Source organism: Myxine glutinosa, chromosome 13 (genome assembly GCF_964187855.1).
Source record: "Myxine glutinosa chromosome 13, kmMyxGlut1.1, whole genome shotgun sequence".
Classification (NCBI taxonomy): Eukaryota; Metazoa; Chordata; class Myxini; order Myxiniformes; family Myxinidae; genus Myxine; species Myxine glutinosa.
Window position 1 is genome coordinate 67,313,253 of NC_136273.1, and position 19,870 is coordinate 67,333,122.

Consider the following 19,870-nt stretch of genomic DNA (forward strand, 5'->3'; position numbering starts at 1 on the left):
TTATCTTCTTTATTCTGGCAAGGGGCTCCTTTTCGTCACCACCACCCATTCGCATGAATGCCTTGTATCTGGCTTCATTAATGTCAGAGGTTTTGAAGCCATACAGCACGCAGACAAAGGATGTAACAGCTTGGACGTCTACCTCCTCAGCTGTTAGAGATCGCAATGCCATCACATGAGCTGCATCTGACTCCATCCGCTGAAAGGGCTTCACTTTGCCCTTTCTGTAGAACCACGATGTGAAATCACAACCAGTCAAGGCATGAAGGCCGATTAGTGCTTCAGTGATACCAGTCTGTTTCTTCTCAAGAATGGCAGCCAGTTTAGTGACATCAATGTGCCTTCGGTGGTTCCCAGATCCATAGTCCATCATGATGTTGATCCCTTCTGACCTTCCAGAAAGCCCAAGCAGAATGATGAAGACGTCCGTATCGGTGGACCTTACTAGAATGTTATCAGTGGAAATGTTGTTTGCGTGAAAGGCAATGAGTGTGTCAGCTTCTTCATGTCGACATTGGAGGTGATTCGGTTCCTCTATTTGCAGCACATCCTTCTCGTTGTTCTTCATCTCCATACACACACCACCATGTGAAACATAGTGTTTTTCTTCCAATAATTGAACCATACTGTCAACGAGGATTTCCGAGAATCGTTCCTTTATCTTCGATATCAGACTTTGTGTGGTGTACCTATCAATGTCATCCTGTGTTCCTCCAAGAGCAAGAAACTCTTCTTTGTTCAAATTGAAAATTACTGACACCAACATGGGAGTTTTGCTTTTGATGACTTCATCTTCCAATTCGACGTTTGCTCTTCATCCGTCACATGCAGTCTTACATAGTCACGACGACAGCTGTTATGGTATTTGGCTTCCTTTGCAATAAGATCTTCCTCTCGTCCAATGATCCTAATATCGCACTTTTTCTTAGCAGCAAGAAGGATTGCCTTGCTCCCGTCTGTGGTCAAACATTGGCTGAGGGGTTCATTTTTCTGCAACTTCCTCTTCCTCTTCTGTCCACAAAAAATACATTCCTGTCCAAGGACGCCTCTCGTGTTGGTAGTTAAGGATGATCGGAACTTGAACGAGTGGTCTTCTGAGGTGGTTCAGATGGTTCTGTGCTTGGAGGTGCTCCTCTCTTAACAGCACAGAATCGACCGAGGCAAACTGAGTGGTAATATTTGCCTTCTGGGCCCTCAGCTGTTCTGATCTCTTCCGAGGTGTTCGAAAACTTTGTCACTTTGAAGTGCCTTTCGCCGTCTAGCAGCATTTTTGGCTGTTTCCCAGTTGCTGGAATTGAAACACTTCAGGGCACGTTTCTTTTCTCCTCTTTCTTTGCAAATTATACAAACGGGGGCGTCATTTGCCATGATCTGTAAATAACAAAAAGGGACAGAGACCAATGCATCATTTGCCACATTGTAACAAAAGACAGAGATGGTACGACTCCAGTAGGCAACTTTCAGGGTGAACTCCACATTTTCAAGCACTAGAGTTGGCATTGTAATATTTCACCATAAAAACATGGGTATAGACACCTTATTTGTGATATCATCATGCATTGTTTTTCAGATATTAATGAAAATGGGTTTTTCTGCAATGGCGTTGCTAACTGAGTGGGTGAACTAAACATTTATCTGGAAAACTATACATTTTCTAGCAATAATGTGGGTGTCAGTGTAATTATTGACCATGTAAACATAGGTATAGACACCTTATTTGTGATATCATCATGCATAGTTCTCCAGATATTGAGCAAAATAGGTTTTTCGATAATGGCGTCACTAATCGAGTGATTTCGGGGGGAAAGCCATGGGTCAGACCCGGAAGCAATGCATTTTTGTGATGTCGGTGGATGACCAAAATCAGCCCATGAGGTCAAACGTTCTGACGCTTTTCACTTGAATAAACCTTCTGGGCTCCTGGACGATAAAGGAAAGAAGAAAAACGCAATTGTAATTGATGTCACACATGCGCCGCCTCCACAGCAATTGTGCTTCTGGCGAATCGGCTGCCGGGAATTCTCCGATTTGTCCTACGGTTTTGATCGCGGGTGGAATGCTTTGTGACCAAAATAAAACTGTTTTATTAACAAACTGAAAATTTACTAAGAACAATTTGAAAAAGAACCAAACTGCATAATCTGGAAAATTCCAGTCTGACGCCAAACATAATCCTATGCCTTAATGACACTGATGCACACTGAAGAAGGAAGATGAACAAAAAGGAAAAATAAGATTACATAAATATGAGCCGAGCCTGAATCGGTGTAGGTTGTTTTATTCATCCAGTCCAATTAAAACAGTAAACGTTCATAATTGAAAAAAGCTGGACTTACTAGTCGGTAAAACCGACATTTCAGCGAGAATCCAATCTCCTTTGTCACTGCAGATGTTTAAGTGAAGAAAGTTCAACATCTGCCATGACCAAGACCAGTGGATTCTCACCGAAATGTTGCTTTACCGACTAGTAAATCCAGATTTTTTTCTTTTCCAAACTTTTATGCTGTCTCCATTTGTCTCAAAGATCAGCACCCATCATTTTCAGAGGCAGGTTTTCAACTGCTTACCTATGTTCGTTCCAATGTCCAGCTGCAAACTCTCCCTGCCGCGTTCAAGGGAGAACACCAACGTTCTGTCTCCAGGACCAACTTCACTCAAGATCTCCTGGGTCATGACGTCTGCTCTCACGATTGGCTCCCACCAAAACGCCTTTTTGGCCTGTTTGGATGTCGGGACATCAGTCCAGAGACTACAGACATTGGCTAAGTTCAGATGCGGGTTGAATTTGCAACCTCCAAATGGCTTTGTGCCAATACTTGCCCTCATGTTCAAATTGTCCAATAAGGATGCGGCCTAATGCTCTGACGTCACAGGGGCTTGTGTCGTGTTGCATATGAAGTACTCTTGATTGACTTGGAAAAAGGAAGTTCAACAAAACCAGAATTTATAATCGTATTAAAAATTTGTAATTCTCTGTCTGTCTAAACCTTGTATAACCAAAACGGCTTGGCGGATCTACATCAAGCTTTGCAACCACGCTCAGGGTATCCAAGTCATCTCGTGAGCATGAAATATATCAATCCCTCTCCACCTTTTCCCTGCGAGGGTGGGGAGACTCCTTGCAATTTTCATCTGTGTGAGTGGTTTAACCACCGACCCCTGCCAGAAGGAGGGGGTCTTCACACCAAGTTTTTCTTCCAGATAGAACGGTTATTACTCGTGAGAGAAATAGCAGACATTTCAACAGGGAAATTACAAAGGGACGAGATGAATGGTGAGCTAACTAGACACCTGCTCACTGACACACAAAGGGGAATTGACATAACAGGTATTTCAAACACACATTAAACATAACTGACTATATCACATAACTGACTACATCAAATATGTACGTGTGTACATACATACATGCATGCATACATACATACATACATACATACATACACACACATGCATACAAACATACATACATGCATGCATGCATACACACACCGAGGCTCATGGAAGATTGAGGTGACAAGAGATATACGAGTATATTAAAAACAAAAAGCCGTGGGGCTCCAGTTGGGTGCAAAAAGCAATGAGCAAACAGGAAATGAAGAGAGAGAAAAGAGAGGAAACATAGTAACCTGCACGTAAGAGTGTTGGGTTGGGAAAGATTATTAGGGGAGATTAAAGATCATGGGTGGGAGATTGCAGGAGATGGTGGTGCACTTCCTGCTTGAAGGTCTGATGGAAGAGTGTAATTGAACAGCCCCACGAAGCTGGTTCCACAAACGAGAGAAAATGGCTAATGGAGTGGAGGTGTGCCAAAAATGTGGATTTTGGGACTTTAACCAGGAGAAGGTTACTGGAAGAATGCATTAAAATACAACTTGCGGTTCAGAAAAGCTGTAGTTTGTGAAACAGAACCCATCACTATGAAATGCAGTTCCAGCTGCTGCACCGTTCCTGCCCCACAGTGTTACCATGAAAGCTTCAAAATCCCTTCATGGCAATGCCAATTCCCCTCAACCTCCCATCCTACCCCCGCAATCCTCCTTGGGAATGAATCGATCCACAGACTCGTTTCTGCCTTATTGACCATTATCAGCATGGAATGGATTCTCGCCTCCCCACCCCCTCTCCCCCAAAGTTTATCTGGCAAGCCTTTATATGTGGGATTATGTCCAACGTTTAACTGTTATGGAGACATGGATCCACTGTGCTGATGCTGCATTTTAATATTGTTACCTTATTTTATTTCAATACCATAATTGTTTAATTCTGTCAAATTTGAGCTTGACATTTTAAAAATATCCATCAAACGTCCTTTCTAATACACGAACGTTCGATTTTGAAAGCATGTAAAGCAGCACTTATGACTTATGAGGCAGTGTATAATTTAAGTCCCTTCTGGGTAATTGTTTACTTGGTTACATACAGGGCTTTATTTGATTATGACCGGAGCAAAGACAGTGGTCTTCCAAGCCAAGGCCTCAGCTTTCGCTTTGGGGACATATTACACGTGGTGAACGCCTCAGACGATGAGTGGTGGCAAGCTCGTCGCGTAACACCAGAGGGAGAGAGTGATGCTATTGGAGTAATTCCCAGCAAACGAAGGTATCGCAAAACCCCGCTCCCTCAAACCTTTTTTGTTTGGAATTCCACAATCCTTGTTGTTCCTTCGATTTATTCACTTTGCTTTTGCCTTCAAACTTTCACTTACAGCTGCACCTTGTTTGTTCATGATGTGTAACCTTTTGCATGTTGTACTTTCCGAACGAGGTGAGGAGAATGTAGAGTTACCTTAACTTGTTTTTCTCGACTTGTTTGCATGTTCCATGCACACACTCCAAGAAGCTGGTAAATTGAAATCCCACATTCGGAGATGAGCAGCACTGTATATGGGATTTTAACCTGGGGTCATGCAATCCTGAGCCGTGTTCAAATTGTCACCCCAAACGTAGCAAATGCATTGCACATGTCAACACAGAAGTTCAATTTTGATGAAATATTCTTTGAATAATTCTTGTAATAAACAAAAATAACCTTTGTGACTTGAACGACTTGCTCACCTCAAAATTCCTTGATTTTTATTCAGGGTGGAGAGAAAAGAGAGAGCCAGACTCAAAACGGTGAAGTTCAATGCTCGATCTGGTACCACAGACAACAAATCGGTTTGTACCCTGAACTCTTTACACCACCATAATCGATATTCAATGCAGAATGATCACCATTTTGAATATATATGTATGTATGTATGTATGTATGTATATATACAAGGTGTCCATAAAGTCCTTGTGCAACGTTGAACTTTTCTAACATTTGATTTACACAAGATAGAAACAAACTGTAAATGGTGCATGAAAGCATAATTCATGGTTTTGTGAATGTTCATGTGACAAATGGTGTTGTTTACTCCACGCACGACAAGCGAAAAGTGGGGTGAAGCAATTGGTCCATGTCTGTCCGTCTCTCCGTCTGTCTACAAACTTCAAGTTATCATCGAGGAATGAAGTGTTTAAATTGAATGTTGTTTTTTGAACCTGAATTACAGCACGAATCAGAAAACAAACCTGTAGTTTTACAGTTCTTCGGATCTGAAATAGTCCAATCGTGTATGCCCAGAGAGGATTGAGAAAAAAAAAATTCCTGTCTGCCTGTCTGCCAATCAAACAAAATTGAAAATCAATCCAAAGAGGAAACGAGCAGTTTTTGAGGACGTTGTGAAGGACAAGCAATGGGTACGAAGAACTTATGTGTAATGTATTAGAAAGGGTGGTGTATTAGACACTGTGGAAAACGGTGGTAAACCCCACAATTAATTTATTTATATGATTTTTATAATCTTTGTTTTATTTAAATTTTATTATACACTTGAAAACTGTAGAACCCAAATCGCCTTCTTTGCACTTCCAAGAACCTCTAGTTTAGTAGTACTTGGGCATGCTAAATAGGGTGGTGTATAAGACTGCGTCAATAGCGCTAAACCTCTGGAATTTTTTATGATCTTCAAAATCGTTTTTTTTTAATTGAAGTATGTAGCCTGAACACTGTGGGGTAACGTGTTCTATGAACTCTGTTGTCATTGCTGTTGTTAAATCCACAATTTCTCTGGGTTTCTTGGTGAGTTGACATTTTCTGATGAGGCAACTTCCACAACACATTTGGTTTCCAAACTATGGCTATTAAATCTTTGACATGTCACCTTGTACCAGCAAGACGAGGCTCCCTGCCACGATGCTTGGAATGTGAGACGGTTCTTGAACGATATGTTCCTAGACAAGGAGATCGGTAGATGTGGGCCAATTGCTTGGCCACCTCATTCACCTGACCTGACTCGCATTGGACTTCTGACTGCATTTTATGGGGCAATGTAAAACTGTTGTTTATTCATCGAAACCACATTCGTTGGATGAATTCAGGGTTAGGATCACAAATGCAATTCGTGAAATTACTCAGCGGCAACTGCAGAATGTTTTCAACAAGTTAGAAAATCGGATTGAACGATGTGTTACCAAAGATGGTTGTAATGTGGAAACCTAAAAATTTCAACCTGGTTGAATAAAAACGTTATGAATTGTACTTTAGTTTGCCATTTATAGTTTGTTTCTATCTTGTGTACATCAAAAGTTGTAATGGTTCAAAGTTGCACAAGGACTTGATGGACACCCTGTATATACTCGTTTATCGTTGTCTTTTTAAATGTCCCTCAGCTTAATTGATTTGGTGTCATTATTAAGCATGCTTGATATGAGGAGGGGCTTTGGAGGAGTAATCCTGATTTATGAGGGAGTATGATTGTAAATGGTGTTGAGGCTGGGTTGGAGAGGGGTGCAGTAATGTTTTTGGGCCGCATTTATGTCGAGGGAGGGGGTGTGGTGGGGGGAGTGTGGTGGGGTTGAGGGGGGGAGGGTGGTCCATTCTCACGTTGAAATTTAATATTGTCATTTTTGTTGAGGAAACAATTTGTCGTTCAATAATACCTCTACCCGGGCTCCCCCACCCCTCACTCAGTTCACTCCGTCTGCTCAGGCCTCATTTTTCGCTTTGGTTCTCATTTTGTCCCGCACTGCTTGTTATGAATTCCTTGTGCTACATCGCCCACCTGTCCCCCTCACCCTCCCTCCCCACCCCCCCAACCCACCCCCTCCCCTCCACACCCCACTATCCCCACCCCGTGCCCCATGCTGCCCTCCCCGCCTGTCTGCCTTTTGGGGAGTGGTGTGGTGATTAAGAGATATCTCTGGGATGAGAGTGGTTGGCTCTTTGGAATATTTTTGCATGCAAGAACTTGCATGACAACATTAGCCTGTCCCGTCCCCCACCCACATGCTTAACCCTAAGTGAAGTATACTTTGTTAAATCTATCAAATTGCCTTACACTGACGCTTATGATTGACAATTAAATTGTTCTGTGCCAGCTCTGCATCTCCTCCCAAGGCTTGCTTAGTATTACTTCCCTGAGCACTTGCTCAGCGAGTCGTTTTGCTTCAACTAACCCGCATTTTCTAATTTGTTTCTATTAACTATAATAACCAGAGAATGGAGCAGCATGGCCATCATCCACCATTGCTTTCCTCTTACATTTCTCTTTCCATCAAATTGTGTTTTTGGGGATTCTTATTGAATTTCTTTTCTTCTCTTTTGTTTTTTTTGTCCATTGTAACCGAAGCTCTTCATGTTTGCTGCGGCCTTACTTTTCTCAGTTTTTTTTTCATTTGAGAGAGACAGGAGACAGGAGAGTAATGTGTCAAATTTTCATCGGCATCAAAAATTGATAAAGTGATGAAGACCACTTCAAGTACATGACTTGAAAGACTGAAGCAATACGTATAGTTATCACAGAAAATACAAAAGGAAAACGGTTTGTGTATACACATGTGCACGTGCGTGCTACGCGTTCCACCTTGGTTTTCATGTGACTAACGCGGTCAATCTGTCTCATTCTGGAACATGATTCCCAATGTCTATTCCGTCGCACAATTTGTCCCATTTGTTTGGTACCGGTTCACATTCTAAGTCTTCATCCAAGTCCCTTCAGACTGTGTAACGGTCACATCTGCACTTTGTGCACGTCAATCCGTCATTGATTCGTCAGTCTTTCGTTTCAATTTCAATATGCCATTTCACCTCATTTAATACATCAATACGTTACTAACATAATTGCCTTCGATCGTTTTTTGCAAAAAAAAATTCTTCACTATTACCTAACTATACCCAACAACTCCAGAAAATTTCATGACGATCAAACTAATTTTCGATCCAAAAAACGCGATTTTTATTTTTGGAAAAATTGCCTCATGCACAAAAGTATTCTCAAAATCGGCGAAGGCAATTATATTAATAATGTATCGACATGCTTCAGATCGTTGTCTTATTAGGAAATTCATCGCCAATGTTAACTGCTTCGAATCGCCTATCAATGTCTCTCTACCCATCGCAATGGTTTTCAATCTGAATCACGACTTTCGTTCAATGGTGCCTGTAGCCGCCCTAAGAGTTTTATCTGCAGCTTCTAATCGACAAATCGTACAGCTTTGTCGCAACTCACATGAACGTTCACACTAGTACGAACAGGCATAATATAATGACCTGCTCTACAATTTGATTGGATGGATGTCAAATTAAAACTACTAAAACTACCTACATGTGACTATACACTGGCATAGTTCATTTTCCTATTACAAGACATGCGTCAATTCATCAATTCAGGCGTCAATTTTCATGCAATTGTTTTTGTTTTTTCAAATCTTTTTTTTTTTCAATTTTGTTTTGTTATTCATGCGTCAATTTTTTGTTTTTTTCAATTTTGTTTTGTTATTCATGCGTCAAATTATTATTATTATTTTTTTTTTTTTGTTATTCATGCATCAATTTTTTTTTCCAATTTTGTTTTGTTATTCATGTCAATTTTTTGTTTTTTCAATTTTGTTTTTTTTCAATTTTGTTTTGTTATTCATGCGTCAATTTTTTTTTGAATTTTTTTTTTCCAATTTTGTTTTGTTATTCATGCGTCGTTTTTGTTTTTTCAATTTTGGTTTTTTTCAATTTTGTTTTGTTATTCATGCGTCAATTTTTTTTTTCAATTTTGTTTTGTTATTCATGCGTCAATTTTGTTTTTGTTTTTTCAATTGTTTTTTTTTTCAATTTTGTTTTGTTATTCATGCGTCAATTTTGTTTGTTTTTTCAATTTTGGTTTTTTCAATTTTGTTTTGTGATTCATGCGTCAATTTTGTTTTTTTTAACAGCGAATTGTCGATGAGAATATTCTACTGAAATTCACTGTAGTTGTTTTCTGCTTAATAATGAATTAAAATATTAGGAGGCAAACCTTTGCATAAATGTCATAGAATACAACGGCTTTAAAATTGTACGCACCACTTTTTCGTCCGAAGTTCATCAGGCGAATGGATGTGGTGCCTTATGGAAATGCCCCGTGTGAGCACCAGCAGCACACCGTCTCGAGTGAGCACCGACATGTTTCAGGTCGATCTCTTGGCATGTTCAAACATCTAGTTGAGACGAGGTTGAGACATTTTTAAACGGGAAGAGAAATGTGGAAAATAATCGATTTTTAAAAAAATAGTACGCTTCACCTAAAGTGGAAAGGAAAGACCTTGGTTATCTAGCTCATGCAGCTGGTAACCTGGTAACTGAGGTTCTGCTTTAATTCCTCTCTTCTTCCATTATTTGGCTTATTTCATCATCGAGACGATCCTGTCACCTTTACTAACACGTATTTCACAGTATTCTGCCGCATGCATGGTACATTATTATTTTCGCTTTCTTTCGTTTTGAGTTGTTATTATAGCAAAGGAAACTTGTTGGACAACAGCAAAGTGCTTTTTAAAGGCGTTATAATGCAGATTTTTATTTTTATTTTCTTTTTGTTAATCCATCTGTTCTGCCATGGACAAAGGTTCACTCTAGTATCCATTCCACCTCATCCCTTCTTCCTCCATTCCCACCACCTCCCACCCTCCCCATACGAAAAAACACCAGTCAAGCATGATCGACAGGCGTAGAAAAGGCCTGCTCTCCCGAAAGTTTGGCTTTGGCAAAGGCATTGAGCAGGACTCGAGTGATCTTGAACGTGAGTATTAGGCCCAGGCCACCCCGTGTGAGACCACTTACCCTGGCCCTTCTTGCCATGGTTGAGAGATGCAGAGACTTGGCGTGTGCTCCTGGTTTGCTGTGACTTGGAAATGGTTCCTTTTGTAATGGCATTGCTCTGTCTCAATTGTTAGTTACATCAGCTCATTGGCCGTTCATGGACCATACTGCCTCCACATTACCAATTCTATGCATTGCCAGGAGAGGTGCTTAACCTAGTCTCCTCTACTCTTTTGCCCCAGTCTAGCCAAGCTTCATATGGCATTTGTCATTACCAAATTGGTCACTTGCTTTTTGGTACTGATATGTTTCCATCTTGACGCTGTCTTCCTTAGTTTATTTTTCTCATTTAGCTGAACGAGAGATTAATGTCAGTTTAAAGTTTCTTTGCAGTGTTCAAGGTTAACATTTGCTCATTAGGTCATATGAAAAAGTGATTGATTTGGAGAATTTAACTGATTGATTCTGAACACCTCACCATAAACCACAAACTTTCTGCGTTGATGGAAAGTGAAAACGTATTGTGGTGAGTGGGCAAGGGGTTGAGGAGCGAGGTTCTTGACATGTCATCAAAGTGGTGTGCAAACGTTGTTGATGGTTGTTATTTCGGTTTACCTGCCTGCCCTGCGCTTCCCATGGGGATTAGGACTTTCCAGGGTTTGGCGATGAAGGACTAAGGTCGCGGGGACTGAGTAAGTTTGCTGCACTTGGTTTCACATCCATGCTAGATGTGCACTATTCATATTGTACCCGTTTCCTAGGACCATCTTTCTGTGCTTGCTTGCTGAGTGTTTATTAGCATGTATATCAGTGTCAGCTCTGTGTTCTCATAGCCACACCCACGTTTACCTGTGCTGTAGGCCTGCCACCGCCTGCTTTCTTTCTCGAACTTTCAGGCATGCTTTCTGGTTCTCCAACCCCTGCCTTTGTCTACTCGACCCCTTACATTCCCCCCTGCCTCCCTCCTCCCATTCCTTTTCTTCTTACTGACTTTGCCCTTATTTCTCACTACCCAACACCACTGCAGTTCTTCTTTTCATCCTACTCCTTGCCCCCCCCCCCCCGCCCACTTCCTGCAATCCTTGTGTTACTCACTCTCCCCTCCTCAACACTTGTATTCCCTCACTATTTCCATTCCTCCTTCCTGACCTTGCCCTTCTTTCTCACGATCCAACACCACTTCAGTTATTCTTTCATCCTACTCCTCCCCCTCAAACTCTCCTCCCCACCCCGACACCCAGTGCTCTGCCAAACCCTGGGCTGCACCCCTGCGTGTACTTTTTTGTTTGCTTTACAGCCTCCTCCCCACCTCCCACCATTTATCTATGGTACAGCAAAGGATCATATACAGTGCCTTCTGAAAGTATTCACACCCCTTGACTTTTTCACATTTTAGTGTGTTACATCCTAAATTACAAATGCATTAAATTGAGAGTTTTTAAAAAGAATTTTTTACAAAAATAGTTCAAAATGAAAATCTGAAATGTCTTGAGTCAATAAATATTCAACCCCTTCACTATGACACTCAGGTGCATCTCCATGAGCTTAGGTGCATCGAATTTCCTTTGATCATCCTTGAGATGTCTCTACAACTTGAATGAAGTACACCTGTGGCCAATTCAATTCATAAGACATGATTTAGAAAGAAACACACCTTTCTATATCAGGTATATAAGGTCCCACAGTTGACAGTGCATGTCAGAGCAGAAACTCTACCATGAAGTCCAAGGAACTGTCTGTAAAATTTCAAGGTAGAATTGTGAGGGGGCACAGATCTCGGGGAGGGTAGAAAACAATTTCTAGAGTGTTCAAAGTTCCCAAGGTCACAGTGAGCTCCATCAGTAGGAAATAGAAAGAATATGGAACTACCCAGACTCTTCCTAGAGCTGGCCGGCTGACCAAACTGAACAACCAGCCAAGAAGGACATTGGTTAGGGAGGCGACCAAGAACCCAATGACCACTCTGACAGAACTACTGACAGAACTACTGACAGAACTAAAGAGTTATTTGGCTGAGATGGGAGAACCTGCCAGAAGGACAACAGTCTCTGCAGCTCTTCACAAATCTAAACTTTATGGGAGAATGGCCAGACAGAAGCCACTCCTGAGAAAATGGCACATGACACCACACCTGGGGGTTTCAAAACATACATGTGAAAGACTATGAGAGCATGAGGCAAAATATTATGTGGTCTAATGAGACAAAAACTGAACTCTTTGGCCTCAATACAAAGCACGACATCTGGCAGAAATCGAACACAACCCATCACCTATCTAAAACCATCCCTACCGTGAAGCATGGTGGTGGCAGCATCATGCTATGAAGATGCTTTTCAGTAGCAGGGACTGGGAGACTTGTAAGGACAGAGTGAACGATGAATGGATCCAAATACAGGTAAATTGTTGAGGAGAACCTGCTACAGAGTGCGAAACCTCAGATTGTGGTGAAGATGTATGTTCCAACAGGACAATGACCCTGAGAATACAGCCAAAGCAACACTGAAATGGCTTCAGAACAATAATGTGAAAGTCCTTGAGTGGCCCAGCCAAAGACCAGACTTGAATCCCATTGAGAATCTGCAGAAAGACTTGAAGATTGATGTTCACCGACGCTCCACATTCAACTTGACAGAGCTTGAGCAAATCTGTAAGGAATAATGGGAGAAACACTCCCCAAATCCAGATGTTTAAGCTGATGCAGACATACCCAAGAAGACTCGAGGCTGTAATTGACGCCAAATGCACTCATACGAAGTATTGGCTCAGGGGTGTTAAATACTTATGTAAATTAGATATTTCTGGATTTCATTTTAAATGAGTTTGCAAAAATTTCGAAAAAAATTAAAACCACTTTGGCATTATGGCGCATTATGTTTAGAACAGTGAAAAAAGTCTCAATGAAAACCCATTTTAAATTCAGGCTGTAACACAACAAAATGTGAAAAAGTCAAGGGGTGTGAATACTTTCAGAAGGCACTGTATATGGTACCATATTGAGCCTGCTTAATGAAATTATGATGGGAATCAAAGCTGCATTTCTAACTGACTTTGCAAAACACCTGCTTCGTGTAATATAATCAGGCTGGGAGAAATCTTGCTCGGCATGAATGTAATAATTGCACAGGCCAACAATGTGAGCACAAATTGTTTATAACTGGACTTTTCACAAGAGCACAGAATCGTGTGTGACCGATTAATTACTTAAATGTTACAACCAGAGACGACATGTTCATGCTAAATCTTGTCTAGTGCCTGACCTCAGCACAGGTTAAAGAAAACGTCATAAACCTACTGCAGGTATTCCATGAGTATTAACTAGATGTGGATTCCACCTCGGGCAACTGAGCATAGTTTTTTAAACAGACACTCATGAAGTAATCCTTTAGCTGAACTTAACTTGCGGTTCTGCGTTGAGCCGAGTAACTGGTAGATGTAGCGAATGGCGCTCGTACTCGCTCAGCCCATCGAAAGTTGAGGTTTCGAGACGAGCGTTGTGCCACTGATGAAATAGGCTATGAGCCAAGGGGGTTGGTCGGTACCATACAGATGGAGTAAGGCTCATTGTGATTTTTAGCAAGATATATGTCCCTAGATATGAAAAAAAAGTGATAGCAGTGTATAACTCTCGGCCATCTCTGTGTTATCACCCGAAATATTATTATAGGCTATGAGCCAAGGGGGTTGGTCGGTACCATACAGATGGAGTAAGGCTCATTGTGATTTTTAGCAAGATATATGTCCCCAGATATGAAAAAAAAGTGATAGCAGTGTATAACTCTCGGCCATCTCTGTGTTATCACCCGAAATATTATTATACGCCTGCTTCGCTTCGCCAAAAAATGTGATATTTGCTAAAATTGGAATAAATATGTTTTTAAGGACCACAGAGTGCCAATAATTTGCATACTGGATGCCAACTAATATAGTAATAGAAATATAGAACATTTGTGGGGGTTATTTATCAAAATATTGATATAATGACAAAAAATATGTTAAATTTAGTGAAAAAGTGGTCGAAATCGCTTCGAGTTCAGAATTCACATTGTACATTTTTGTCAATATTTCAAAAATGAAAACTCCCAGAGTAACATTTGACCCCTCAAAATCTTCGCAAGGAACCACTGCATTGGAATATATCATTACTTTGTAATATGGTGGTTGTTCGGGGCACATATTTTGGCAAAGTTCAAAATATGTTCAACCATACCCCCTAATTTTGATATTTTGGAACGAAACATAGCTTTTGAACATTTTAGGTTTATTCGTCTACTACTTTTGGTATCTCAGTGTAATTTTTGGTATTAGCTAGTATCCTAAAGTAGGTTTGTAACATCAGCTACATTATATTTCACAATGCATGCAAACTTGCTCCACACTCTAGGTTTATCATGATCTCTCGAACAAATACGATCTCGATCTCGATCTCGGCACTCTGTGGTCCTTAAAAACATATTTATTCCAATTTTAGCAAATATCACATTTTTTGGCGAAGCGAAGCAGGCATATAATAATATTTCGGGTGATAACACAGAGATGGCCGAGAGTTATACACTGCTATCACTTTTTTTCATATCTAGGGACATATATCTTGCTAAAAATCACAATGAGCCTTACTCCATCTGTATGGTACCGACCGGTCAATTTGGGGGGTCTGGCTCATAGCCTAAAACATTCTGTGAACATCTGCGTTGTTATTTAATGATGCAGATTTTCCACAAAAGTATTTGTCGATTGTTTGCTGTTTGAGAGCAGATTCGGCCTTTGCTCAGGTATTTGTGGTCTACCATCCAAAAATGAACAAATTTTCAACACCAGCAATTGTTTTGAGGCAACGATGAACGAGTCTGTTGATGAAGGTGTAATACACTCTCCATGGTTAGCGACCTGCGGTGCTATTTGTCGACTTGCTTTGCTTGTAACTGCCATCAACCTTCTGTGCTGTTTATAATGCGGCAATAATGAGCTCATAATGAATGGTGCACCTGATTGGTGCCCTTGGTAGGATCTTGAGTTTCAATTTGGCAGGAGAGCGGACGTCAGCAACATTTTGGAACATCGATCCTGCATGGATCTGCAAATGCCGTTGAGAACCCAGACGAAAGTTTAAATGTTCGAAAGCAACAAACGAGGCCTCCTGGTACGAAAACAATGCATGAGGAGCCTGGCCCCTCACTTTTGATGAAGGCCTCAGGCTCTTGGCACTGCCACCAATCTCTGCTTTCTCAAGCATCTCTATCACATATACAAAATTATGGTATAATGCTCCACAGTCGAGTACTGTGGAGTGGAAAGACTGGCTTGTTGTCGCTTCGCCCAATAAACGTCGCAGATTGATACTCTATGGTTGGCAGGCCAAAGCCTGGGAAAACATCTTACTGGAGAAAATGGTGAACATATTCGGTACACACAAAAAGGGATGGCACAATATATGACCTAATAATTCAGGCCAGCAACACACTGCTTATACACTGCCTCACAACACCACCACACTTCCCCATAATCCATCAAATATGTATTAGACTCAGTGCATAAACACGTCAAGCCCCCTCACCCGCATCATGGGTTACACATCACATGAAATGCATGATATATATATATATATATATATATATATATATATATATATATATATATATATAATCACCAAACACAATCTGAAAAACTCCAGGTCTTAAACTGGAACTGTAGGAATGCAAACCCAACTGCTTACATACAACAGTATTGGTGAGCTATCGTCAGCATTCTGGCCAAATTCCTGCTCTCACCTACAGGAGGCACTGCATCAGCGGCACCCAGCAATTATTCAACCAGCAGCCATGTGTGGCAAAGGAAAGGAAAGTTCACCCTCTACTGTAATTCCAGACCACGACAAATAGGCAAAACAGGATGGAGCAGACCGATTAATGATTACAACACAAGGTCAAACTACTTCAATCATCTCCAGAAAGCAGCCCACACCTGGAATTGCGTACCTGAAGCCACTAAATTTATGGATCAAACTTTCTTGAAGGGACTTGGTGCCTGGGCCGGATTCGTGTCAGAGAGGGTTAAGATGGCCAGCCTTTGAAGAATTCACTCCCCAGGGAGATTATGATGTGCCATGCAATCTAGGGGCTGACCCGGCAGGATTTGGATGTGGGGTCCGACTACAGGTGTGATACCACCCGGGTCCCAAGGGGAGCCTGGTTTTAGCATGGTGGTGCGTCCTGAGTCCATCGGGCGTCCCCCGAGTGGTAGTCTTGGGCCGGTGGGGTCGCCCGACCCTAGAGGGTGCTATTACGTCCTGGGGGACCAAAATGGTCCCTCCCAGGCACCTGCAATGATGTCGAGTCTCCTCGGGCATGGTATATTGCCAACTGCCACCACACAATGGTGTGGTGTGAAGACCACTAGGGAAAGGTGTTGCGGGCCGTGATTTAGTGGTGACATCGCCGAGGGCGTAATAAGGTGACAGCTTTGGAATGCAGTCCAGCAGCCTCTCCCTAAGGCTCCAGCACAGCCAGCAGGTGGCGATCAAAAATGGGCTGGTCGATGGAAGCGTGGAAACCACATATACCTGGATTTGAGTAACGCCATCAGCCGACCCACCTGAGCCTATGTGGAAAGGTGTGCTGCTGTCGTGTAAGCGTGATTGGGAAAGGCCCAAAGGGTGCCCATGGCCTTCCACAGAGTCCATTGTGATTATGATCCATCAGTTTTGGAAGAGGTTTCTGTGATTAATTGGCATGAAGAAATGAGAAGAATGGCTGCAATAAGCACTGCTGGTATTGAACTATCTCCTTAGTGATTAATTTGATGAGGCAAAATTTGCCTTTCCTTATTTCATGACTCGCCATGCTTTGCTTTGGGTGTATGCATGTGATTCGGGGAAGTGGTGTGGTTGATGTGCAAGAGTGGCCATGAGGGCCAGCACATGGACTGAGTGGAAGGAGTTAGTGATGTGTGAGAATAAAGAATTCCATCATTGATTGTTTTTTTTTTTTGTTTTTTTTACATGATCTAAGATTCAGAGTGAAGCTGGCTCCCTTTCCCCCACATCCACATACACACACATGTGTACATGCATACATACACACAGAGGAACATATGCGACATTACTGTTAGACAAGAGATAGAAAATAGCCACTGGGCTTGGGGGAAGTGACGTCAGTTCCCTGGATACTCTAAGTACCTGCGACATCACAACAATGGTGCCGCTTTTCTCACCACAATCAGTGGGCCATTTCTTGAGGAACTTCCTCCTACCCATGGATGCCAACCTATGGAGATGGTCAGTGCCCCTAACCTTTAAAATTGTTGAATGCCGAGAAAGGAAGCAGCACGTACCATTTTTGAAGTCTTTGTATGACTGAGCTGGGGTTTAAACCACCCACCTCCCACAATTGGAGCAGAAGCTCTAACCATTACATCACCAAGTCTGGTTCTATTCATGATACAGTGTGTATGCAGGCCATAGCAGGTGAGGAACACATTATTTGTATGTGAAATGAATGGCAGTTGGGGAGGGTATTGTGTGTTAGGTTTGTGAATGGGGAGGTTGGGCATATTTGTATGTGGATGAGACTATTGGGGAAAGTGAGGACTTGTAGCCCTTCATCCCGCCTCGCATCCGGTAGCCCAGCATGCGACTGGGAGTGGAAAACCTGCTGGGAGGAGTGTGAAATTGGTTGCACACAGGGTGATGGAACCCTGGCCACCACATGTAGGCCAAGGAGTGCCATATATGTCACAAATATGGGTGACCCCCTTGGGCGGGGTGTCCCAACAAAGGGAACTGTTGTGGTGCTGGACGTGGGAAGTCAAGGGAGGGGCCCCCGATGGAATCCTGGATTTGGGGACTTTCTTTTGCACTGCGTCCACGCACACACAACTATACCCTCACCAGCACATCATAAGACCTGCCTGCTGTCAAATTGAAGCCACACCTGCAGGTAATTGTGATCCATGGCCTTGCTAGGATTGATGGAACTGTGATTATTACCTCCGCCACCAATGGTGGATGGAGGTTATGTTTTCACCCCTGTCTGTGTGTCTGTCTGTCTGTTTGTCTGTGAACAAAATATCTCAAAAAGTTGTGGACGGATTCGGACGAAATTTGGCAAAGATGTAGCGTATGTGACAAAGATGAAATTATTCGATTTTGGTGAAGATCCGGATTCGGATCCGGCTACGACAATGTTTTAAGTGATTCTTCACCATTGGGAGATCGGGCCAAAAACGATACACAGCAGGATATCTCAAAAAGTTGGGAACGGATTTGGACGAAACTTGGTGGACCGGTTGGGTGTCTGACAAGGACGATTCGATTCGATTTTAGTGAAGATCTGATTATGGATTCGCATGCGAATTATTTAATATTTAAGTGATTCTTCCCCATTGGGAGAAAGGGCCCAAAACGATACATAGCAGGATATCTCAAAAAGTTATGGATGGATTTGGACGAAAGTTGTTGGACAGGTTGTGTGTGTGACAAAGAAGAATCGATTCCATTTTGGTGAAGATCCGGATCCAGATCAGGCTAGTAGAATTTATTAAGTGATTCTTCACCATTGATTGATATGGTCAACCAGAGGTATGCTCTCTACTGAGTGCCGTTCTAGTTATTGTTGTGATGATGGTGATGGTTCCACTCTGTCATATGTGCTTTGAAGGGCAGCAGATAGCCCGTGAAATTGGTAGTTAGCTTTTAAATTGGGTATTTTGGCTCAGCTGACAGTTGGAAAAACTGACATCTCCGAGGGATGGTAGGGGGGATGGGGCGTGGTAAATTTGATGGATTTTTATTTCGTTAAGGAGTTAAGGAAATTGTCATACAAGGTTGGCCTGTCTTGCTGTGTGTGTTTTTGCCATAAGAACACCTGAAAGAGACACCACAATGATGGGGGTTTAAATTGACCCTGCTTTTTTATACAGAATTCTTTTCCGTTTTATGTTTGTTGATCTTTGTGACAAATGGGAAAAGTATGTTTAGGAGGATAGGTAAGATATCTGCGGCTTGACTCCCACAGCACTCGAATTTAATGGATACATTAATTTGGTGTGTCTGCAAGCATTGAAGCCAAAATATTGGGTTCTGGGAAGAGGGGTTTGTTCCGGGAACAGCCAAAGGTTCCGGGAAGAGGGCTGGCTTGTGTGGTTGTGGAAGGGTTCCATAGCTAGGATGTCTTCAAAATAGCTTGGTCCATGTGTTCAAGTAGTGTTAGATTCATTTCTGTATTAAGGATCTGTCAGAGATAGGTCGTACGTAATATGTGCACCAAGGCGGCAATGACCGTCCTTTGCAGAGCAGAAGAGGATGAGGTTTTTGTAAAACCTCCTGAAAATGCAAGGCTTGGTGGAGGATTTAGGCACAAAGGCATATGGAAAGTGATTCACGCATTTAAATGGATACTATCTCGTGCCTTTTGGCCAGAGAACTGTAAGCCAATGTGCTGTGGTGAGCTGTGGAGCCGGGTTACGGGTGGAACACTATTGAGTGGCCGCTCAGTAGGGTGAGATGGCCTGAAAGATGGTGCCGCGCCCTGGTCTAATCTTACTCCTGACGTCAAATAATATGACGTCAGGGGAGCCAAATCCCACTCCTGACACCAAATGCTATGGGTTTGCCAGCTGCGTCATGAGTTTCCTATCGGACCGCTTCCTGACCTTTATCCCTGAAGTCGGCAAGCCACAGATAACTATCTAGCTGATGGGCCACAGATGCTAAGCAAACACAGACACAGACTGAAAGGATTAGCTGAGGTAGGGTCCTAGCGCCCACTTCCCACATTAC

At 42.2% G+C, this 19,870-nt stretch overlaps 1 protein-coding gene across 1 annotated transcript in view; it reads left to right on the forward strand.

Moving 5' to 3' along the window:
* DLG1 (discs large MAGUK scaffold protein 1) overlaps nucleotides 1–19,870 on the forward strand; it is a gene marked incomplete in the record, with an annotated part of 214,084 nt that overhangs the window by 147,761 nt on the left and 46,453 nt on the right. Inside the window, 3 exon segments of the mRNA XM_078767605.1 lie at nucleotides 4,426–4,602; nucleotides 5,084–5,159; nucleotides 9,988–10,078. Coding sequence (XP_078623731.1) covers nucleotides 4,426–4,602; nucleotides 5,084–5,159; nucleotides 9,988–10,078 — 344 coding nt within the window.